At 45.7% G+C, this 21,891-nt stretch overlaps 1 protein-coding gene across 1 annotated transcript in view; it reads left to right on the forward strand.

Annotated features, from left to right (window-relative positions):
* Positions 1-2,529: 2,529 nt before the first annotated feature.
* TNFAIP6 (TNF alpha induced protein 6) overlaps positions 2,530-21,891 on the forward strand; it is a 40,247-nt gene continuing 20,885 nt past the window's right edge. Inside the window, exons 1-2 of the mRNA XM_029605459.1 lie at positions 2,530-2,677; positions 10,948-11,085. Of these exons, the coding sequence (XP_029461319.1) occupies positions 2,584-2,677; positions 10,948-11,085 (232 nt within the window). The 5' untranslated portion in view covers positions 2,530-2,583. The remainder of the gene's footprint in view (positions 2,678-10,947; positions 11,086-21,891) is intronic.

Genomic DNA, 21,891 nt, shown 5'->3' on the forward strand with positions numbered 1-21,891 from the left:
TGGACCAATTTTCAAAGATGGCTCACTTTGTGGCATTACCTGGTCTACCTTCAGCCCGGAATTAGCTAAACTATTCATCCGCCACATCTTTCGCCTCCACAGACTCCCGAGACATATACTCTCGGATCGAGGTGTTCAGTTCATGGCCATATTTTGGAGATCACTATGTAAAAAGTTCAATATTGCCTTAAGCCTCACATCAGCCTATCACCCTCAGGCCAATGGTCAGACAGAGAGGACAAACCAAACCCTGAAGCAATTTTTTCGGGCATATGTGAACTCTTGCCAAAAGTCCCCCTGGTGGTCCAGCGGGGGTCCGGGAGCGACCTCCTGCACACGGGCTGTCGGCTGCCAGTATTCAAAATGGTGCCGATAGCCTTTGCCCTCACTATGTCACAGGGGCTACCGGTGCCATTGGTCGGCCCCTGTGACATAGTGAGGGCAAAGGCTATCGGCGCCATTTTGAATACTGGCGTGCAGGAGGTCACTCCCGGACCACTGCTGGACCACCAGGGGGACTTTTGGCAAATCTTGTTGGGTTCAGGAGGGTCTCCCAAGACCAGCAGGGGTCCGGGAGTGACCTCCTGCACGCGGGCCGTCACCTGCCAGTATTCAAAATGGCGCCGATAGCTTTTGCCCTCACATGTCACAGGGGCCGACCAATGGCACCGGTAGCCCCTGTGACATAGTGAGGGCAAAGGCTATCGGCGCCATTTTGATTACTGGCAGCCGATGGCCCGAGTGCAGGAGATCGCTCCCGGACCCCCGCTGGACCACCAGGGACTTTTGGCAAGTCTTTGGGGACCCTCCTGACCCCCACAAGACGTTCATTCTTATTTGTTTCCCAGCTAAAATTGAATTAACTACAACCCCCCACCCTCCTGACCCCTCCAAGACTTGCCAAAAGTCCCTGGTGGTCCAGCGGGGGTCCAGGAGCGATCACCTGCACTCGGGCCGTCAGTTGCCAGTAATCAAAATGGCGCCGATAGCCTTTGCCCTTACTATGTCACGGGGGCTATCGGTGCCATTGGTCGGCCCCTGTGACATAGTGAGGGCAAAGGTATCGGTGCCATTTTGAATACCTTCAGCCAAGGGCATGGGTGCAGGAGATGGCTCCCAGACCCCCGCTGGACCACCAGGGAGTTTTAGAAAGTCTTGGAGGGGTCAGGAGGGTGAGGGGTTGTAGTTAATTCAATTTTAGCTGGGAAACAAATAAGAATGAACACATTAACGTATCGGAGGCCCCCCTTGCCGAATGCAACGTATCTGCCCCCCGACAAATATGAATTCCGAATGCAACGTATGGCGTCTCTCTGCACATCCCTACTGCGAACCATTACCGTGTCATCTCTACTGAGGAACCGTCATTGGTGTACCCTGCTATGCGGACCATTACTTTCTCATCTCTGCTAAGGAACCCTCATCGGTGTACCCCGCTCTGTGGACCATTGACATATCATCTCTACTGAGGACCCTCACCGGTGTACCCCGCTCTGCGGATCATTGCCGTATCATCTCTACAGAGGAATCCTCTCTCCTGGGTATACCCCACACCACAGACCCTATGGCACCTCTGTGTCTGTGTGACTTTCTTGCTACACTCCCCGCTCCACAGGCAGTACCTCTCTCTCTCTGCTCTCTCTCCAGTACCTGTTGTCCTGCACACCCAGCAGCTGAGACCTCGCCTCCTGACGGTGAGGCTCACGGGGCTCTTCCCCGTGGGCGGTACCACCTCTCACCTTGGCCCAGGGCCCACAAACCCACAAATCCTAACACATGGATCCCGAATATGGTCACTAGATGTCACCCTTGAGCAGTGATCATGACTCCCTCCCCCTGGGAGCTATGAATGTTGCCTTTACAGCATCCCCAGCTGATCAAACTCGGGAATTGAATGAGGGACCTTCCACATGGCCGTCTATAGCACTGAGCTACTGGGCTGGTTCCTTAAGGAAATTTTTAAATAGCCCATGGGGCTTGCAGACCTGCAAATACATTGTACCTGCAGATTTGCAAACTTAATTTTAAAAAGGAAACTCCCTGCAGAGTTCCCCTCTGAAAATCTGGGATGATGGGGGAATGTAGTAGCTTTGTACCTGCGTCCTTTGCAGCTGCTTTGAAGCAGGTGCAAAGTATTCATGTGAAAGTAATTTTTTCCCTCCTCCGACATAACCCTGCCCCTTTTATCCCATAGAATTACGCACGTCGTTGACAGTGTACATACATTTCCTACTCTTGTCGGGGGGGGGGGGGGGGGGGAGAACACAATTTTCAAATTGTATTTTTATGTGGGCAAACACATGTTTACTCATATAAATTCACCCGAAAATTGCCTTTTCCGGGTGAGAAGTACATGAGATAGGATAGTAACTCATGCTAATGTATTCATGCCTCACAGTAATTGCAAGCTACTACAGCTGAACATTCCATTGGAGCATGCTCGCTGATCTCAACCATAATAAAAAAAAAAAAAAAAGGCCTTTAAAAGATCTGGCTGCCAGATGTTACAGCAGTACTTAAGCAGCTGCTGACAAAGTTTTACCTCTCAGGAAGTTGCTTTTTTTTATTCGCTCCAGCTGAAAAATGATATTCGTCGTTTTCTTCTTTGCTGTTCAGTGGGACAAGGTTGCTGGCTGGGGATACAAGGATGGAATACTGCACAACTCCATCTGGTTAGGTGAGAAATATTTAATTTCACATATATTACTGTAGACAAAGCTTTCAGCTTAGATGAAATGTCCAAAAATAATATTAATAGTCATTTACCAGTTAGTCCAATTATCTGTCTAGCTGAACATATTCATTATATTTGTTAAGGTACTGCAACTGTATGTATGATATGTAAAATATACCATGAAGAATATGCAAGCAATGTAGTTACATTTCTTTCTGCTTTGCTGCAGGGAAGGTCTTGTAAGTAAAAGTACAGGATATCATAAAGCACCGTAAAGAGAACACGATTAGACGATTCCTGCATAAGCTCACACGGAGACTTGCATAAACTTGAAACTTAACATATTCAAATGAATTCCTCTTTCCATGAGTGAAAATACTGTGGATTAGATTTTTTTGTTCAAATATGGTTGGGTCTTGCTTTGCATGTCAACTTAGAAATAGGAAAACATGAGGGAAAAATCCACTTTAAGGGAGTCAACTTGGATAGCAAGATCTAGAATCTATGGCACTCCAGTGATTTTTTTTTCCCTGTTTCTCTTGGTACAACATGTGGCACCCAAACTTAAGAGTCATTCTGTTCATCTTTTTGCTTAAGATGTTCCACTACAATTTTTTTTTTTTTAAGAAGGTGTCTTCCTCCTTGTTATCTTTCCAGCCCACAAATGTGGTTATTTATTTATTTTATTTCTTTAAAAGTATTCATTACCCGCCCCTCCACAGCAAGTCCAGGGCAGGGTAACCCAAAAACCTGCATAATTTGTTAAAAACATACGATAAAACAGGACACATCCTCTTTTCTATAAACGTTGAAACTTTTCCTTAAGGTGGAATCTGTCTTTTTTTTGTGTACACAGCGAAACTTTCATATTAAACTTCCATCGTGGAAGTCCAGATAAAGGAACCTTTTTTAAAAGTCCTGTTTCCTTCAGTGTGTTTCTGTATTTCTGAACAGCAAATATCCTATTAGACTGAAGGATCTCCATGTTGCACTGAACAACCACAGAACACCACAAGTTACTGAAATGTTGTACATATCACTTTACGTTTTCATGCTGCATTTGTTCGTTAGCCATCAAATGCAGAAACAAATTCAAAATGTTTTCCTCAAAGGAGATAAATATGTTCATACACTCTTACTTTGTTCTCTGTGATATGGATCTTTCCTTATTGCTGGCATAAATTATGTATAGACCGTCTTTTCCAATGATTGAATGAACATTCATTAAAAAAAAAAAATAGGAGATCTCGCTAACGAGGTTCAGGGTACAGATGCAATACCCATGGTTTGGGGAAAATCTGGCATGACAAAACAGAGAAACTGTTATAATATGAGTTTAATAATACAGCTGTTAACAAAATGTGAAGTCAACAAATGGAACAGAACTGAAATGGTATGCGGCTGAACTCTCCGAGGGGACCCAGCTGTCTGTTATCCTAGGGGGAAGAGCTGAGAGAAACCTGTATGCCATTCACAGTCAGTCTCTGCAGAGAGTTACTTCATGATATGAGATTTCCTGCCACACAAGGAGACTGGGTTTTTGGAAATCTGACATCACTGAAATGAGATACATGGTTAGGGCGCTTAATTGTTACTTTCTCCGCCCATATTCAAAATTCTAGGATAAAAAATCCTCTCTTTACCTCATTGCTACTTCAGTTATTCCTAATAAATGGTCAGTTATTTTTATGTGCAGAGTGCCAAAATGTTGTGCATCAGAAGGGAAATAAAGTGGTAATAATATGCAAAGAAGAGAAGAGAAATCCCAGGCTCTGGCTGGGGGTTCAGGTGGGGGCTGCTCACTTCTGTTTTTACTTTGCAATTTTCTTCTGCTTTCTTCGCAACCAAGAAAGTTGTGTACATTTTTTAAGTTACAACCTATTCTCTTGCCGCTTCAGAACACAACTTCATACTGAAAATATCATATGACAGAGCACGAGGCCTGCAAAAAACTCTAAAAGGTAGATTTGGATTCTGTCCAGTCAGAAGCAAGTAATCAGCATACCCAGTATGCCTTAAATAAATAAATAAATAAATAAATAAATAAATAATTCTAAAATTTCCATGTGAGTCCACTGTGCTCTGGAAATGAGGCACCTTGCAGACTAGCAAGTCGCAGGTTTAGTTCCAAAGGCGGAAGGGTTGGTGGGGGTTGGGAGGGGTGGAATATCACTTGCCAAACAGCATTGGGGAAGTATTTGGGGAAAAGGAAGAAGGGATAAATAGTGTGCTGTACAGGTGGGAAAGACAGGAGGCAAGAGGACAGTAAAGTGGGAAGGAACGTGGATGGTACAGCAGTCGGGGTAAATGGTAGATTGAAAGGGAAAAGAATAGCTGCACTGTGCTGTGGAAGAAAGAAAAATTGGGGGGTGGGGGTGTCAAGGAACAGGTAGGCATACGGGATGTTTGGGGGCCCATGAACGTCAGTGCAATGGCACATCTGCAAGATAAAAGGTGAAAAAATGTAGGCCCACCCGAGGGTCTGAATAAACTTATTCAGGCCGAAGCAGCTCCATTTCTATAAGGAAAAGGCTGAGCCGGTCTTGATGTTTCACCCACTACATGCATTAACCTGTTCTTAAGAGACTGGAACTTCCCACCCATGCACAGAATGTGAGTAAAACCAGGACTTGCTCAGAGCCTCCCCCGAGACCTGGAGCTATTTGGTAACCCTGGTCTGGAGTCGTATGTGTGACTCCCAGGACGAGGCCATAATAGCTCTTTTGGTCGTGGTGGGGGTGAGTGTGTGTGTGTTTGGGGGTTGGGGGACACAGAGTTATAGACATCTAAGAATGCTATAGTGGTTGTTCTCACTCAGTGACAGGAGCCCAGAGCTGAATGAAACAAAAGATGTAGCTTGTGTTTCATATTTAGCGTGAACACTAGGAGTGCGCAGCTGAAAACTTTTTTGGTGGTTTTTTTTTAATGCATATTGAAACCCATTTAGAGTGCATTAACGATTCAACAAGCATTAAATCAATATAGTGCACACTAAAAAAAATGAGCAAGTTCTCACTGAACGGAATCGCATGACAGCACATCCCTGATGAACACAGGCATGAGTTCTTTCCATAAGGTCATGGAGATATAGAATTGGACCTCCAGTGAGGTACACTTCATTATTTGCCTTGCTGAACAAATAGTATTCTACACAGAAGTTTTATATTCCCAAGGAGTTGCAGTTTATTTTGCCGTGATAGATATTTACAGAAGATTTAGGAAAAACAGTCTGTTTACAGTCGATATGTCTGCTTGGGCTGGAACGATACTTTTTTTCCTGTCCCCCTGCTCCTCTGTGCTAAAGGGCAATCTTCCCAATGGGATCATTTACGTTTTGGTCTATAGATCCCAGAGCAGAGGGGATATCTTTTTGTTTAAGGCAGCAAGAGTTCAACATCATCCAACCCAAGCACTTAGGTCCAGCAGCAGGTTGCTGTATAGCTGCCATCTCAAGGCTCAGGTTTGTAATCCTAATCCCCCCTCCCACTGAAGCATGATTAGAGATTGATCAGGGATGCCATTCCTCAGAATCTACTCACAGAGCTCCTGGAAGTGTGGCTCAAGATACTGGTAAGTTTGGGTCACTTGATCATATGCAGCCTGCCCAGTGCCCTGCCTGTTGCTTAGGACTGAAAATGACAAATGGGTCCTATTCAGAAGAGGGAGTTATGGGGTCATGCTGGATTCCCACAGTGCCTCCAGAGACGTCTGGCATCCTGACTCTTCACAGAACCACTATATAATAATGTATATAGTAACATAGTAGATGTTGGCAAAAAAAACAAAAAACAGTCTAACTGGCCTATACAGTCTGTCCAGTTATTCTGGTCCACATTGCTAAGGATGTATCTCAGCTGCTAGCCACAAAAGCTTGGCTGTTTGTAGGATACTGTAACTCGGGCACGCCATAGCTCACGGACGACCGCCCCTCCCACCCTTGACCACGCGACAACAGAGTAGGTAAACCAAGATAACCTTTATTGAGTGGAAGAAACGGCCACAGCCAAAATTAACATTATAACATTATTACTTTATATTGCAGCAGCTTAAATGCAATTGGCATTATCTAAAGCCCACGCCCTCACCGGTACCTTCGTTGTTCTTCCCACCCCTCTGTTTTTTGGAGACGGCAGCCCTCCATCCTTCCGCTCCGTGAAGGGGAACACCCGCCACTGGCACCCCGCTCCGTGAATGCCAATCCCGCCTTCCGCTCCGTGAAGGGGAACACCCGCCACTGGCATCCCGCTCCGTGAACGCCTCCGTGGCTACTGCCGCTTCGTGCAGTATTCTGCCGCCTCCTCCCACCCCTGGCCTTGCGGGCCGCGGTTATTGCTTATGCCAGGCCTTCATTGGGCCACCCCCAGACCGGCCATTATCTCGGTCTCCGCCATGCTTAGTTCTATCCATGCCCCCGCTTTCCCCCTATGCAAAGTCCTTGGTGCTGTGCTCCTTCCCTTCCCCCTCCCCCAACACCAAAAACTTCCCCCCCTAAGCAGCGACACATCCCCTTATGCTCCGGTGAGGGCACCCGCTGCTCCTTTTGTTATGGCTGTGACGACTTATCCCCCAATCCCAGTGCCCCCTTGCGCTGTGGGGTGGTGGGAGGGTTGCTCTCGATTCCAGGCTGCAAATGTGCTCCCCCCACCCCGCCCTACCTCTGAGCTCAGAGACGCCGCCCTTCTTTGTCTCATTGGCTCATGCTCAGGTTTGAACTGGCCCCTAATCCTATTGTCCGCCCCTTTCCCCACCTAGCCCAGCGCCGTTGGGCTGTGCCCCCCCCCCCCCCCCCCTTCTTGCCTGCAGCATGTCTGCCCAGTTATACGGCCCTTGCCTCAAGAGGCAGGGCCTCCTATTTTTATCTAAGCCCGTTTCTGTCATCTTCCTCTGTAGTCTCCTGGAGAAGTGTCTGAGCTGCTTCTAGGCATCATGGAATACCCCCTGCCAGCAGAAAACATGTATTGTGCAACCAGAGGGGGTGCACTAGACTGCACTATTCTCTGTGCGACAGTATAATTTACTTCAATTAGGCAAAGGGCAATACAAAATTGTGGCATGGATATCTCTTTGTAGTCACCCATTTGCATGCATTAGGCAGAACTGAGGCCACTGTGAATAAAGCATTCAGTAGCACTATAGAAATGTTAAGTAGCAGCAGTAGTATACTGCATCAGGTTGGAACTGGAAGGCTAAATGTTTGTGTGATACTGAGCGCTTATTATCTACTGCAGATTTTGCACAAAAAGCCCTAAAATGAGACTCAAAGATATACATATTATATGTATACCCTGGGGGAGGGGGTGGGGGGCCGATACAATAAATGCATTCAAATACCTCTCAACAATTATAACGCAAAGAAGCAAGTATTTTTCAGAGAAAAGAATAGTTTAGAACAATGAGTTACAGTGTGAAGCTCCAGGGGAGCAGACTGAGGAGTAGCTTGAGGAAATAATTCTTCACTGAGAAGCTGGCAGATGTATGGAATAGACTTCCAGTGGAATTGGCAGAGACAAAAACTGCAACAGAATTCATGAAAACATGGGATAAGCACAGAGAATCCTTAGTGAAGAATTGACAAGCAAAGCCAGAGATCAAGTGGGGACTAGAAGGGCCACATGATCCGTATTGTAGCTGCTGTGATGTTCTGTGCTACTCCTGGGGAAATTCCCATGCAGAATTTCAAATTAGTGAGGCCTGGATATGAAGAAGGGAGAGAAGGTATTACAAAGGGAGCTACCAAGGTCCTTGAGATACACACCACTCTCTCCTCTCCCCAACCCCTCCAAACTGGTACCCACCAATTTGAGAATCCCCCCCACATTCTCGTTCCAATATTTCCAGCTGATGCCACCCTTGGAAGAGCTATTGCCTTCCAACACTGTGTGGCTGTCAGTGGGTTTGAGCTGCCAGACGTCAGCACAGTTTGTAGCTCAGAGCTCCCCTTGAACTACATGGATTGCCAAAGTAATATCTCTGATAAGCAGAAGCTCTTGTTGGGATGCAGTATGATAGGACTCCTAGGGAAATTCTGTAGCAATAACAAAAATTCTGCATGTTTCAGTGAGAACTTTTTTCTGTACTATAGTTTCAATAAAAGATACTGATTATATTATTTTGCCAAATAAAGAATGCAGAATTTTAAGAATTTAAAAATATTGTGTACATAATCTTTAAATCTGTGGCATAGAATTCCCCCAGGAGTAAATACTAGGGGGTGAATTGTCAAAACTTCACGTGCATAAAAATGATCATATACGCGCATAGGTAACCTCTACTCACATATTCCATATTTTATAAAAGTTGAAAATACATGCATATTTTCACTTTCACACGCACACATATGCATGTAAAAAAGAGTGGTCTAGAGGTATTTCAGGATGTGGCCAACACTTAATGGGCATAAGCTGCTATTTTAAAAGCACATGCGTAAATTTGCTAACTTACTTGCATATTTTTATACCTGCTAATTAAAGTGATATGAAGCGTGTGTATTGCATAGTACTGACTAGAGATGTGAATCGTGTCCTCGATCGTCTTAACGATCGATTTCGGCTGGGAGGGGGAGGGAATCGTATTGTTGCCGTTTGGGTGTGTAAACTATCGTGAAAATCGTTAAAATCGTGAGCCGACACACTAAAACCCCCTAAAATCCACCCCCGACCCTTTAAATTAAATCCCCCACCCTCCCGAACCCCCCCCCCCCCACAATGCTTTAAATAACCTGGGGATCCAGCGGTGGTCCAGAACGGCGGCGGTCCGGAACGGCCCCCTCAATTGAATCCTGTTGTCTTCAGCCGGCGCCATTTTGCAAAATGGCCGCCGCAAAATGGCGGCGGCCATAGACAAAAACGATTCGACGCAGGAGGTCGTTCTGGACCCCCGCTGGACTTTTGGCAAGTCTTGTGGGGGTCAGGAGGCCCTCCCAAGCTGGCCAAAAGTTCCTGGGAGTCCAGCGGGGTTCAGGAAGCGATTTCTTGCCGCGAATCGTTTTCCGTACGGAAAATGGCGCCGGCCATACGCGGGGGTTCCGGACCGCCGCTGAACGACCTCCTGCAGTCGATCTCCTGCCGGCGCCATTTTCCGTACGGAAAACGATTCGCGGCAAGAAATCGCTTCCTGAACCCCGCTGGACTCCCAGGAACTTTTGGCCAGCTTGGGGGGGCCTCCTGACCCCCACAAGACTTGCCAAAAGTCCAGCGGGGGTCCGGAATGACCTCCTGCGTCGAATCGTTTTTGTCTATGGCCGCCGCCATTTTGCGGCGGCCATTTTGCAAAATGGCGCCGGCTGAAGACAACAGGATTCAATTGAGGGGGCCGTTCCGGACCGCCACCGTTCTGGACCACCGCTGGATCCCCAGGTTATTTAAAGCATTTGGGGGGGGGTTCGGGAGGGTGGGGGATTTAATTTAAAGGGTCGGGGGTGGGTTTTAGGGGGTTTTAGTGTGCCGGTTTTCCTGCCCTCCCTCTTCCCCCGATTTACGATTTTTTAACGATAAATCGGGGGAATTGGTATTGTATCGTGGCCCTAACGATTTTTGACGATTTAAAATATATCGGACGATATTTTAAATCGTCAAAAAACGATTCACATCCCTAGTACTGACTGGATTGGAGGTCTGGATGAACTGGGGGAGCTCAGGCTGAAGTACCAGGAGGGTCTCAATGACCTGTTGAAGGACTGGGTGAACTGATGGACTAATTGGTAAACTGGTTAACTTCATTGACGCGTACATGTTTTAAATTGGCCTACATATGCACGTAAATTGGGACTTATGCAAGTAAGTTCTACTTTACTTTTGCATATAAAAACTGCACACAAATATTTTTGAAATAGGTAGGAAAAGTGAATGCATTCAATGCATTGATATACGCGGTTTCAATGCATTGCATGTATTTGCACATAAGCCTACATATGCCTGTATGTTGCGGGGTAGAGATACGCATATTTTATAAAACCCGCATACATCATACATACAGGTTACAAAATATTTGCGTGGAACTGCTGGCAACTATATACATGCATGAATGTTGCCAAGCTCATTTGTTTGAAAGTTATTGTCTCTGTTTCTATGTTACTCTTTTATCTAAGAACTCAGATTTCCCTATGTGTACTCTCAGTTCCCTGTAGGATGGGTCTTTACAGCCATTTATCATCCCAAAAACAATCATTACAGAAGGGTTGTTACTTTTATATGCTATTGATAATTATATCAACTTGTCTGCATGCACTAAATGTCTGAGAAATACTGAAATTATTATCAAATTCTGTTTCACAGAGCAAGCAGCAGGTGTTTATCACAGAGAAGCTCGGGCTGGAAAATATCAACTCACCTACAATGAAGCACAAGTAGTCTGCAAATATGAAGGAGGAAAACTAGCTACATATAAGCAGTTGGAGGCAGCACGGAAAATAGGTATGAGTCTTCTCTGGTTCCAAGTTCCTAACTGGGGATCTCAGGATTTAAATTTATGAACCTCTGGCTCCAAACCAAGGACTCCACTGCCAAGAGGACTCCCCTACTGGACTAGTAGGATAGTCATTCCACCAACTGTAACCTAATCACCATTTTACCCTTCCTCACTCTATTATATTGTATAAAAGTTGGTAATAATAGACCGAGGGAGTAGTGCATAGAAAGCCCACAGGACTCCATTACTTACTGTACATCTTATACACTATTCCAATTTAAATAATGTTTTTTGTCTAAGAAGAGACACTCATTAATGACTACGGGTCAAATCTTCTAAGTTGCACATGTTTGTGGTGTTAGCAGTTTAAAAATTGGAGCATAATTTTTGCAGTTGTCTATGTTAATATTTGGAGGCAAAGAAGCTGCATCTTGGATATTCATATTCTAAACCAAATAAAATTGCTCACATAATAAGTCACAAAAGGGAGGATTTCATCTGGAAAATTACTGTACTGCCTGAGAATATATTACTAGCATGCAGCTGAATGAACATAAGAACATAAGAAATGCCATGCTGGGTCAGACCAAGGTCCATCAAGCCCAGTATCCTGTCTTTGACAGTAGTCAATCCGGTTCACAAGTACCCAGCAAATCCCAAAAAGTGGATCCAGTTTTTGTTACTTACTCCTAGGGATAGCAATAGCTTCCTTTAATCTACCTGCCTAATAATGTTTGATGGACTTTTCCTCCAGGAACTTGTCCAAATCTCTTTTAAATCCCTCTATGTTAGTCACCTCGATCACATTCTCTGGAAACAGATTCCACAGTTTGATTGTGCACAGAATGAAAAAGTACTTTCTATGATTTGTTTTAAATCTGATGTTTGTTAGTTTCATGGAGTATATATCCCCTTTGTTTTAATATTATTTGAAAGGGTAAATAACCATCCTTTATTTATACTTTCCATCCCTACTCCTGATTTTATAAACTCTTATTATCGGGTTAATACAATACAGTGCGCTCCAACGGAGCGCACTGTTAACTCGCCATTGGACGCGCGTTTTTGATGCGCTAGCATTACCCCTTATTCAGTAAGGGGCCGAAAACACGCGTCCAATCCTCCGAACCTAATAGCACCAGCAACATGCAAATGCATGTTGATGGCCCTTTTAGGTATTCCTGCGCGATTCAGAAAGGAAAATGTGCAGCCAAGCCACACATTTTGCTTTCAGAAATTAGCGCCTACCCAAAGGTAGGCGCTAATTTCTTCGGGCACCTGGAAAGTGCACAGAAATGTAGTAAAAACTGCTTTTCTGTGCACCCTCCGACTTAATATCATGACAATATTAAGTCGGAGGTCCCGAAGGGTAAAAAAAGTAAAAAAAAAAAATTTTTTAATTTAAAGTCGGCCCGCGGCTGTCGGGTCGAAAACCGGATGCTCAGTTTTGCCGGTGTCCGGTTTCCGAGCCCGTGGCTGTCAGCGGGCTCAAGAACCGATGCCGGCAAAATTGAGCGCCGGCTGTCAAACCGCTGACAGCCGCCGCTCCAGTCCAAAAGGAGGCGCTAGGGACGCGCTAGTGTCCCTAGCGCCTCCTTTTGTCTGTTTTTACCGCCTGGCCTCATTTAAATACAGAATCGTTTGCTCAGGAGAGCAAACGTGTGCTCAGGAGAGCGGGAGAGCGTTTGCCCGCTCTCCCGCGTTTTTACTGTATTGGCCCGTATGTTTCCTCTCAGCTGTCTTTTTTCCAAACTGAAGAGCCCTAGCCTCTCATCATAGGAGAGATTTTCCATCCCCTTTATCAATTTTTGTCATCCTCCTCTACACCTTTTCTAGTTCCGCTATATATTTTATTGAGACAGGAAGACCAGAACTGCACACAATATGTTATGCTGGTGGACCCTTGGACCGAGGGAGAGTTGATGTTACCTGTGGGGAGGAGCCCAACAGGTCCCCACTATTGGTAGGCGAGGCTGATGAAGAAGAGAGACCCCGCTGGAGCTTCACCACTGCCAGCCCATATTCCCCTTAGGTTGAGCCCTCGGGTTCTAGAGCCAGCTGGAATTACGGGGGATCTCTGAAGCGATGAAAGTCTAGGAGGAAGAAGAGATACTGAGGTGTAGGCCCAGTCCAGGAACAGACAGAGAAGCACGAGGTCAAGTTCCAGGCAAGGGTCGTGGCAGGCAGCATATCTCGAAGTCCAGTTCCAGGCAAGGGTCGTGGCAGGTAGTGTATCTTGTGGTCAAGTCCAATCCAAGTCAAAAGCCAAACCAGTCTGAGGAAAGGGGGAAGGAACTCAAGAATGACAATATACTTCGCAGGAGCGAGGAGACTTATTGCCAAGGCGTCAGCTGGAAGCAGGGACCTAACTTATATAGTCCCTGAGCAGTGATGTCATAGGAAAGGGCTGCGGACATTTTCTTGCTGTGGGCCCTTTAAATCCAGAGGAGTGGAGCATGTGCATGCCTAGAAGGAAGCCAGGGTACAGGAGAGTTGACGGCGTCCCAGCTGCGAGGCAGCAAGGTGGCAGCAGCGGCGTTCAGCCGCGAAGAAGGGAGAGACCATGGCGAGGAGCTGGTGGCACAGGGTTGCGGAGACAATAGAAACAGACGGCAGCTCAGGGCCTTGAAGAAGGATGGCTGTGGCTCCCCACCATTACCAGAAGGCCCGGGTGCCTCCTATTCCATGACTTTTTAATTTCCTGAGCAGTCTATCATAGGGAACTTTGTCAAATGCCTTCTGAAAATCCAAATACACTACATCTACCAGTTCACCTTTATCTACGTATTTATTTACATCTTCAAAAAATTCTAAAAATTGGTAAGGCAAGACTTCCCAGTACTAAAACTATGTTGACCATTTCCCATTAAGCCAGAATTTTGTTTTTTAGAATGGCTTCCACCATTCTGCCCAGCACTGACATCAGGCACATTGGTCGATATAGATGATCCTTGGAGCCCTTTTTAAAAATTGGATTCACATTGGCTACCCTCCAATCTTCAGATATCATGGCTGTTTTAAATAATTAGTTACAGGTTACTAGTAGCAATTTCATATTTGCATTCTTCTAGGACTCAGGGGTGGATATCATTCTGTCCTGGTGACTCCAACTATCTGTTCAGTTATCCTAGCACTAAGAACTTTACATCTAGAGCCATCATATCCTTCTATAAAGCAACCCAAAAGATATAGCACAACATGATGTGCTTAGGCACCAAGCAATATGAATAATTCAGAAAGCAGACATTTACTGCAGTTAATCCTTATCTGAATGGGATATTCAAGCATTGCGTCCCAAATCGCTAAAATGCAACTTCAATGAAGTCACTCCCAGCTGTTCTCAGAACCAAACCAAAGGTTTCAACCAATGAGGAACTCCCTTGTATAATTTTGTATTGCCTTCTGAATAAAGTGCCAAAAATTTCATTTTTCTTTTTGAAAATTGCATATATACATTATACATTAGTGGACTGGAAATGTTAGCCGGTGCTTAAGAATAGGGGGAAAGTTGTGTGTGCAGGAATGGACGGCACTGGAACAAAGCTGGACAAAGCTTGGAAGACAGGGCTTATGACATAAGCCTCAAGCGAGGACTTGGAGACAAGAAGCTAGGGACTTGGAGGACATGAAGCTTGGAACGTGGAGCTTGGAAGCAGAGACATGAAGCTTGGAACTTGAAAGCGGAGACATGAATCTTGGAGCTTGGAAGTGTTATGGTTAAGTGTATTTTGGTGGATCCTTGAGTGCTGTGGGAGATGACCACGCCCATGGGGAGGAGCCCCGTGAGGAGCCACAGCACTTGGCTAGACTCAAAATGCACAAAACACAGTTCTTTATTAAACAGCTTGAAGAGAGCCACCAGAGGTGGCAGTAGTGAGGCAGTCTAGTGAGACTCCCTCGGCAGAGGGAGCCCTTCTCTCCTTGATGATGTCAGGAGGTTTTGCAGCAGGTTTCCCAGCTAGGAGATACTGTGGATGAGATAGACTGAGAGTTAGACTACTCACTAGGTGTTTTGTTGTTGGTATGCGAATCCACCAGGTATGTTGTAGAAGGTACAGGCACCGAGGCAGGGAGCGCAGGCCCTCGAGGAGCGAGTACCTATTCCCTGTAAGGCACCTGAAATAAAGCAGAGGGCTCCCGAGGAGCGTGTACCCAGGTTAGCAGTTACCCCGAAGGGCATAGAGAGAACTTCCAGCAGCAGCACAGAAGCGGCAGAGTAGCATAGACAAGAACAAATTTGATTCCTTGCTATCTCAATGAGCTAGCAAACTAGTGAAAGTAATATACCTGGATGGCGTGACGTCAGCATGAGGGAATGCCCTTGAGGTTCGCGCCAAGGGTGGTACAAAGACGTGGGTTGCGGGCATACGTGCACCCTAGTAGGTACCTGGGAGGAGCAATGGTGGGAGGCTGCACCATAGCCGTTCTGGGGACACCGGAGAGGTCGGCTTGTAGATGCTGCAGTAGCCATCTTTTCTGGGTAAGTGGGAGGAGCCATGAATAAGGTGAGGCAAACGGGGTGAAGCTGTCTAGCACCAATGGATGCAACAGGAAGACATGGAGCTGTGAAGCTTGGAGCTTGGAAGACATGGAGCTGTGAAGCTTGGAAGACATGGAGATGAAGACTTGGAACTTGGAGACGAGGAGACAAAGACTTGGAACTTGGAGATGAGGAGACGAAGACTTGGATCTTGGAGGAAACACAAGAGGATAGAGCAGGACCCCTCAAGTGCCCTACGCAGCCCATAGGCTGGTCACGGACCACCTTGCCCCCTACGCACCCTACACAGCTTGGACTGGTTGCAGACCACGAGGGGAGTGGGGTGAGCTAGGAAGGTCTCATAGCACTGGAGCGACAATACCCATGGTTCCTCTGGAGTCAAAAGGGTAAAGTCTTAGAACTTGGGAACTTGAGGACCGGAACCTCGACATTAAAAACAGGAACCTCTGGAGGCATGAAACAGACAGGACCTGGAGCATTAGGACCGGGGTGAAACATCAGGACTGGAACATCTGCAGAACTACTGGACAAGGAACATCAGAGGAACATCTGGACATGGAACATCGAAGGACAACTGGGAACGGAACCATCAAGGGACCGCTGGATAAGGCTGGAGCGGAGTCAAGGGACTTGACTGGAGTGGAGTCATGACGTCTCACTGGAGTGGCTTCACGGACATCACTCTGGAATGGACTCACGGACATCAGGACTTGGATCGGACATCAGGACTCGGACTCACAGAGATCAGGATTTGGGTCAGATCTCAGGACTCAGATTCATGGACAACAGGACTTGGGTCAGACAACAGGACTGACTCATGGAGATCAGGACTTGGATTAGACATCAGGACTCTGACTCTGACATCAGGATCTGGATACACGGACATCCAGACTTGAAACAGGCATCAGGACTGATGAGAACTCTTCAGGAGCATCTAGGTAGATGCGAAGACAATGGAGGACTGAAACAAGGCCTTCTTATAGTACAGACCCAGGAAGAAGGCGGAGACTGGCATTAGATGGGGCCGCGGCCACTTCCTGCCACTGGTCCTTTAAAAGGAGGAAGGAGGCGTAGCCGTGCGCCTAAGGAAGGCTGGAGGCAGGCTGCAGGACCCTGGACAGCAGCCCTGCAGAGGATGAAGAGGCAGGCCGTGTCAGCGCATTTCAGCCGTGTAGGAGGAGGGCCCAGAGGCAGGCGACTTCAACGGCGTCCCTGCTGGGTTGGAGAGCAGGCCCGAGGGCCTCACCCAGCCGCGAAGAACCTTGAGGGCAGCCTCCTGGCTGGGAAGGAAGCGGCGTCCGAGGGCAGGCAGGCCTGACAGATCAGCGGCGGCATCCAGGCCGCATGAGGCCTGGTCATCTGCGGCTCCAGCCCTGAAGGCGGCAGCGACTCCGAGCTGCGGGGGGCAGCAGAGGTAAGGCCCTGTCCGCGGGTACCGCGGGCAGGGGCGCAACACACATGTGACAGTGATTTGCAAGTGTCAAAATTGTTCTCATATACAGTAATGGGAGGTGTGCAGTGGCGGCTGCATTCTGGCCTGTGCTTACATCAGCTTTGAGCAAGAATATATAGTTTTAGGTCTGTGACCTGCCAAAGATGAAAATATAAATATGTATTTGGGTAAATGGACCACCTCCTCTTCCTCCTGCACACTCTAAATACAGGAAGTCCTGAGTCCTGCAGCATCCAAGTTCCAACATTCCTGACTCTCATTGCTGCTGATTTTAGACTCCGCTCTGAACCTGTCTCCTGATTTGGCTTCTGACCGACACTGAATGTGCAGAAGGCACTGATGTCAGCACGTCCAAACCCGCATGCAAGAGTCTGGCACTGATGTTAGTGACTGCGAGAGGAACATGCGGAGCTGCATTAGGAGCCCCCAGCTCCAGTCCCGCAATGATCAGTGAGCCACAGTGCCAGTTGCTGGACTGCCAGCATTTAGCTGAGGCAGTGAATGATAGCCATTGCCAATAGGTGTAAACAGGATTACCACATGAGGAGGCAAATTTGTTTGCGTTTTGAGGTGGGCAAAGTCAGCCCACATTTTGTGCATGTGGGGTTGGTGAGAAGGAAAGAGTGAATGTGGCTTGTGTGTCTCAGGGTGATGACAATTAATATTCTCATAGAGCTGCACTCCCTGAATCCCTACAGAATTGATCCGGATATACAGACAGCCCTCAGACCTAAGACACAATTGGCTCCTGTAATAAATTCAGGGTTATTTTGCTGAAAATAGAGTACTAGTCCTTAGTGAGGGCAAAGCCGGTGCTAGCATTTTTGCTGCCTTGTGCGAAGAACTGCCGTGCTGCCCATGCCCTGCCTCCCCCCCCCCCCCCCCAGGTTCTGTTTTTTTTAACACAAAACTTTTGTTGTTTTCCCCAATAACCAACACACAGTAGAAACTGTCCGCCTCACGCTCTGTCCCAGACTCCCTTTCGCTACCAAAAAAAAAAAAATGCCCTGCTCCCTCTGGCAATTCAAACTATCAAAATTGACAAACTCCCCCAAACTATTTTACTTCATCCACAGGTCCAAAATTTCTATATTGTGCAGGAATGATCCTCAGGTGTTCCTTACCTACCTACCGGTACATAAAATTGGTGCCGACTAGGTGCTGTAGCTAGCACCAGTTTGTTGTATAGTCAAACATGCACTGATATAGCGCCAACCAGAAAACCCTGGAAAACAAAAAAAAAAATCCACTTGGAACCCATATTTTGTAACGTGTGTTAGGTGTGGGTTTGGCCCTTGGACAGCCTTGAGTAAACTGAATGACAACAATATAGTAAAATTACCATACCAGAACAGTACTAACTGCAAGCACTCAAACAGGAACAACCTATCCATAAAAAGATAAAAGCAAGTTTGCTTACTGTAAATGGTGTTTTCCAAGGATAGCAGGATGAATTAGCCCTGCTATTTGGGTGACATCATCGATGGCGCACTCTAGCGGTGACTTTCTTCAAGATTCAAAGTCTTTTGTGCTACACATGCGCAGCACTTCCCGCGCGCAGCTCGCGGTCACTGTCTTCAGTTAATAAAAAACCTAGAAGGTATCGGCCCCTAGTGTATAGAAGCAGAAAACATGTACAGGGAGGAGGGTGGAAAGCATGGCTAATTCATACTGCTATCTATGGAAAACACCATTTACGGTAAGCAAACTTGTTTTTTCCGTCGATAAGCAAGCTGAATTAGCCCTGCTATTTGGAGTCCCAAGCATATAAACAATAAATCGAGGGTAGGGAGTAAAGGTTATGGCTTATCTTACCTACTATTCCATACCCTACATATCTTCTGGTTTGTTTTTTTTACTCCTTAGTGGACATGGTTTTCTGGTCTTTTACACAGGACCAGCTGCTATCTGCAGCTGTTAAATAGTCTAAGCAGTAGTGAGCAATCAAGGTGTGAACTGAGGACCAAGTAGCAGCTCTAAAAATGTCCTCTATGGGAACATTCCTCAGATGTACAATGGAAGACACTCTTGTTCGTAGTTGATGTGCTGAAACTGAACCTGATATGGGAATCTGTGTTAAAGTGTGACAGAATTGAATGCAGTTTGTGATCCAGTTTGATATGGTTCTTTTGGAAACTGCCACTCCTAAAGAGTTTGAGTTGAATGATATGAATAGTTGGGAAGACTTGCGGTAAGGCTGAGCTTTTTGTTTATAGTAGGCCAATGCTCTTTTGCAATCTTAATGTATGTAGCATAGATTCTCTCTTATTGGCATGAGGCTTGGGAAAGAAAATTGGAAGTGCGATGCTTTGATTGATATGAAAAGCTGACACTACCTTGGGAAGGAATTTAGGATGAGTTCAGAGAACACCTTTGTCATAGTAAAACTGTAGGTAAAGTGGGAAATGAACCAGAGCTTGAAGTTCACTTTCTCTTTGGGCTGAAGATATTGCCACTAGAAAAACCATTTTCCAAGTTAGATATTTCAAATGAGAAGACTGAAGTGGTTCGAATGGGAGTTTCATTAAGCTGGATAAGACTATGTTGAGATCCCAAGGGACCAGAGATTTTCTGACTGGAGGGTGAAGATTAAAAATCCTTTTATGAAATGAGATATTAAAGGATGTGAGGATATGGAGATGCCGTTAAGTCTTTCATGATAAGCTGCTATGGCGCTGAGGTGTATTCTTACTCAGGGCCAGTGCAAGGGTATTAGGCACCCCAGGCAAACCTTACAGCCTGGTGCCACCTCCCCATACACAATTTTATGCATTTATAACAGATTTTACATGAAAAATAATATTCTGAGGTAAAAATAATATACATGTTATTGTGATAGTTACATGCACTGTTGTAATGCCAACAAGAAAACTTTGCAACTTGGAATTCAAATGGCATCACACCTATTGTAACATGTTTCATGTCGGCATGGTCCTCTTGTATCAACACAGTACTATCTGCCAACACTCAAAAACAGTCACAACCCTACCTATGAAAAGGAATACCACAAATATTACACCAGAATCAAAAATATCAATATACCTTCTATCAGGAAAACAGAAAAGGCCAAGCTACTACAGATCCCTACAGAGAAACCACATGCTAACAGAATGCTTCACCTCAGTCTCGCATGCAGAACATAGACCCTCATCAAATACAGAATAAAGCCACCATAAAGTATAAATAGAAATGTGCAGACAAAAACTAAATTGTAAAACGCAACACGCCAGACTCTATACAGTGCAACTATGGAAAAACAAAAAATGTCCTCTATGGGAACATTCCTCAGATGTACAATGGAAGACACTCTTGTTCGTAGTTGATGTGCTGAAACTGAACCTGATATGGGACATTAAATAAAATCAAGATACATAAATCATTAATCATAATAGTAAAATCATACTAATAAAATAATTTCAAAACAGCTGATGAATAGAATAACCAATAAAGACTCATGCAAATTTTGAAAGTTTTCCCAAACACCAATAAAATATTTCAAAACAGCAAACACATAAACACCACCCTTAAAATAAGGATAAAAAATCTCCCACACTCATACCTGGGAACTTTTGATTTTCAGTCTGAGCTTGCCATGGATTAATGGGAGGACGCGGTGGTTGTGATACAAAGACTTTCTCCTCTCTCCTCCTCTCTCACTTTCTCCTCTCTCCTGCTCCAACACAAGCATACTCGCTTACTCACACATATTCATACACACACTCACTCTCTCCCCCACATGCTTTCACATACACATACACTTGCTCTCTCTCCCCTACATGCACACACACACACACATACATTCTCCTCCCATGCTTTCTCAAACACAAATGCTCTCTCTCCCCCACAGACTCACTCTTCCTCACATGCTCTCTCACAAACACTTACTCTTTTTTCCCCCACATGCTCTCATTTATTTATTTATTTATTTGACATTTTTCTATACCGACCTTCATGGTAATAACCATATCAAATCGGTTTACATAAAACAGGGAGGAACTTTAACAATAAATAATAAATAGTCATTTAACAGAAGGAGCAAAGTTACAATCAACAAGGAGAATAAACTTGGAAGCGTAGGTAGCTGGAAAAAAGAGTAGAAGGAGACAAATAGCTGAGAACATAATAACAATATACATATACACATGCACTCACACATGCTCACACACATGTACTCTTTTCTTTTATTCTTCCTTCTAGGTGTAGGCAGCAGCAGCAGCTTTCTTCTTGGACTTCCACAGTATCAGGAGGCCTCCACTGTCTTCCTCGTTCAGCAGATATGCTGCCTCTCTTCTGCAGCGCATCCAGCTGATCCTGTCTCTCTCCTGCTGTGCGGCCCGGCCAATCGCTGCCTCTCTCCTGCTGTGCGGCCCGGCCGATCGCATCTTTCTCCTGCTGCACGGCATGTGTGATGCTGCAATTGACCCTCTCAGTCTTTTCTTCCGGCCACTCCTTCCAGCTACGATGACTGGGTATTCTTCTTCCTGCCTCGCAGGCCCACAAAACATTTCCTCTTCCAGTTCTTGAGAGTTGTGCTCTATATGGCTTTCTTTGACAGTAGAAAGGCTTCCTAAATATCCTCAGGGAGACTGGACTGCTACATTTTGCTCTTTTAATTGAGCTACTGTGTCTTTGAATTTCTCCCCAAATAAATTGTCTCCTACGCAAGGAAGATTTACTAGTTTCTCATGGATGTCTTCTCTGATGGAACTAGAATGGAGCCATGCCATGCCATGCGATGAGCTACAATGGCTGTGGCTGAAGTTCTGGAGGATGTCTCAAAGGATTCATATACTGTTCTTAGTAAATGTCTCAGACCTTCTTTCATATCATAAAATGATTGAAGTGTAATTGGTTGGC

Source organism: Rhinatrema bivittatum, chromosome 6 (assembly GCF_901001135.1).
Source record: "Rhinatrema bivittatum chromosome 6, aRhiBiv1.1, whole genome shotgun sequence".
Taxonomy (NCBI): domain Eukaryota; kingdom Metazoa; phylum Chordata; class Amphibia; order Gymnophiona; family Rhinatrematidae; genus Rhinatrema; species Rhinatrema bivittatum.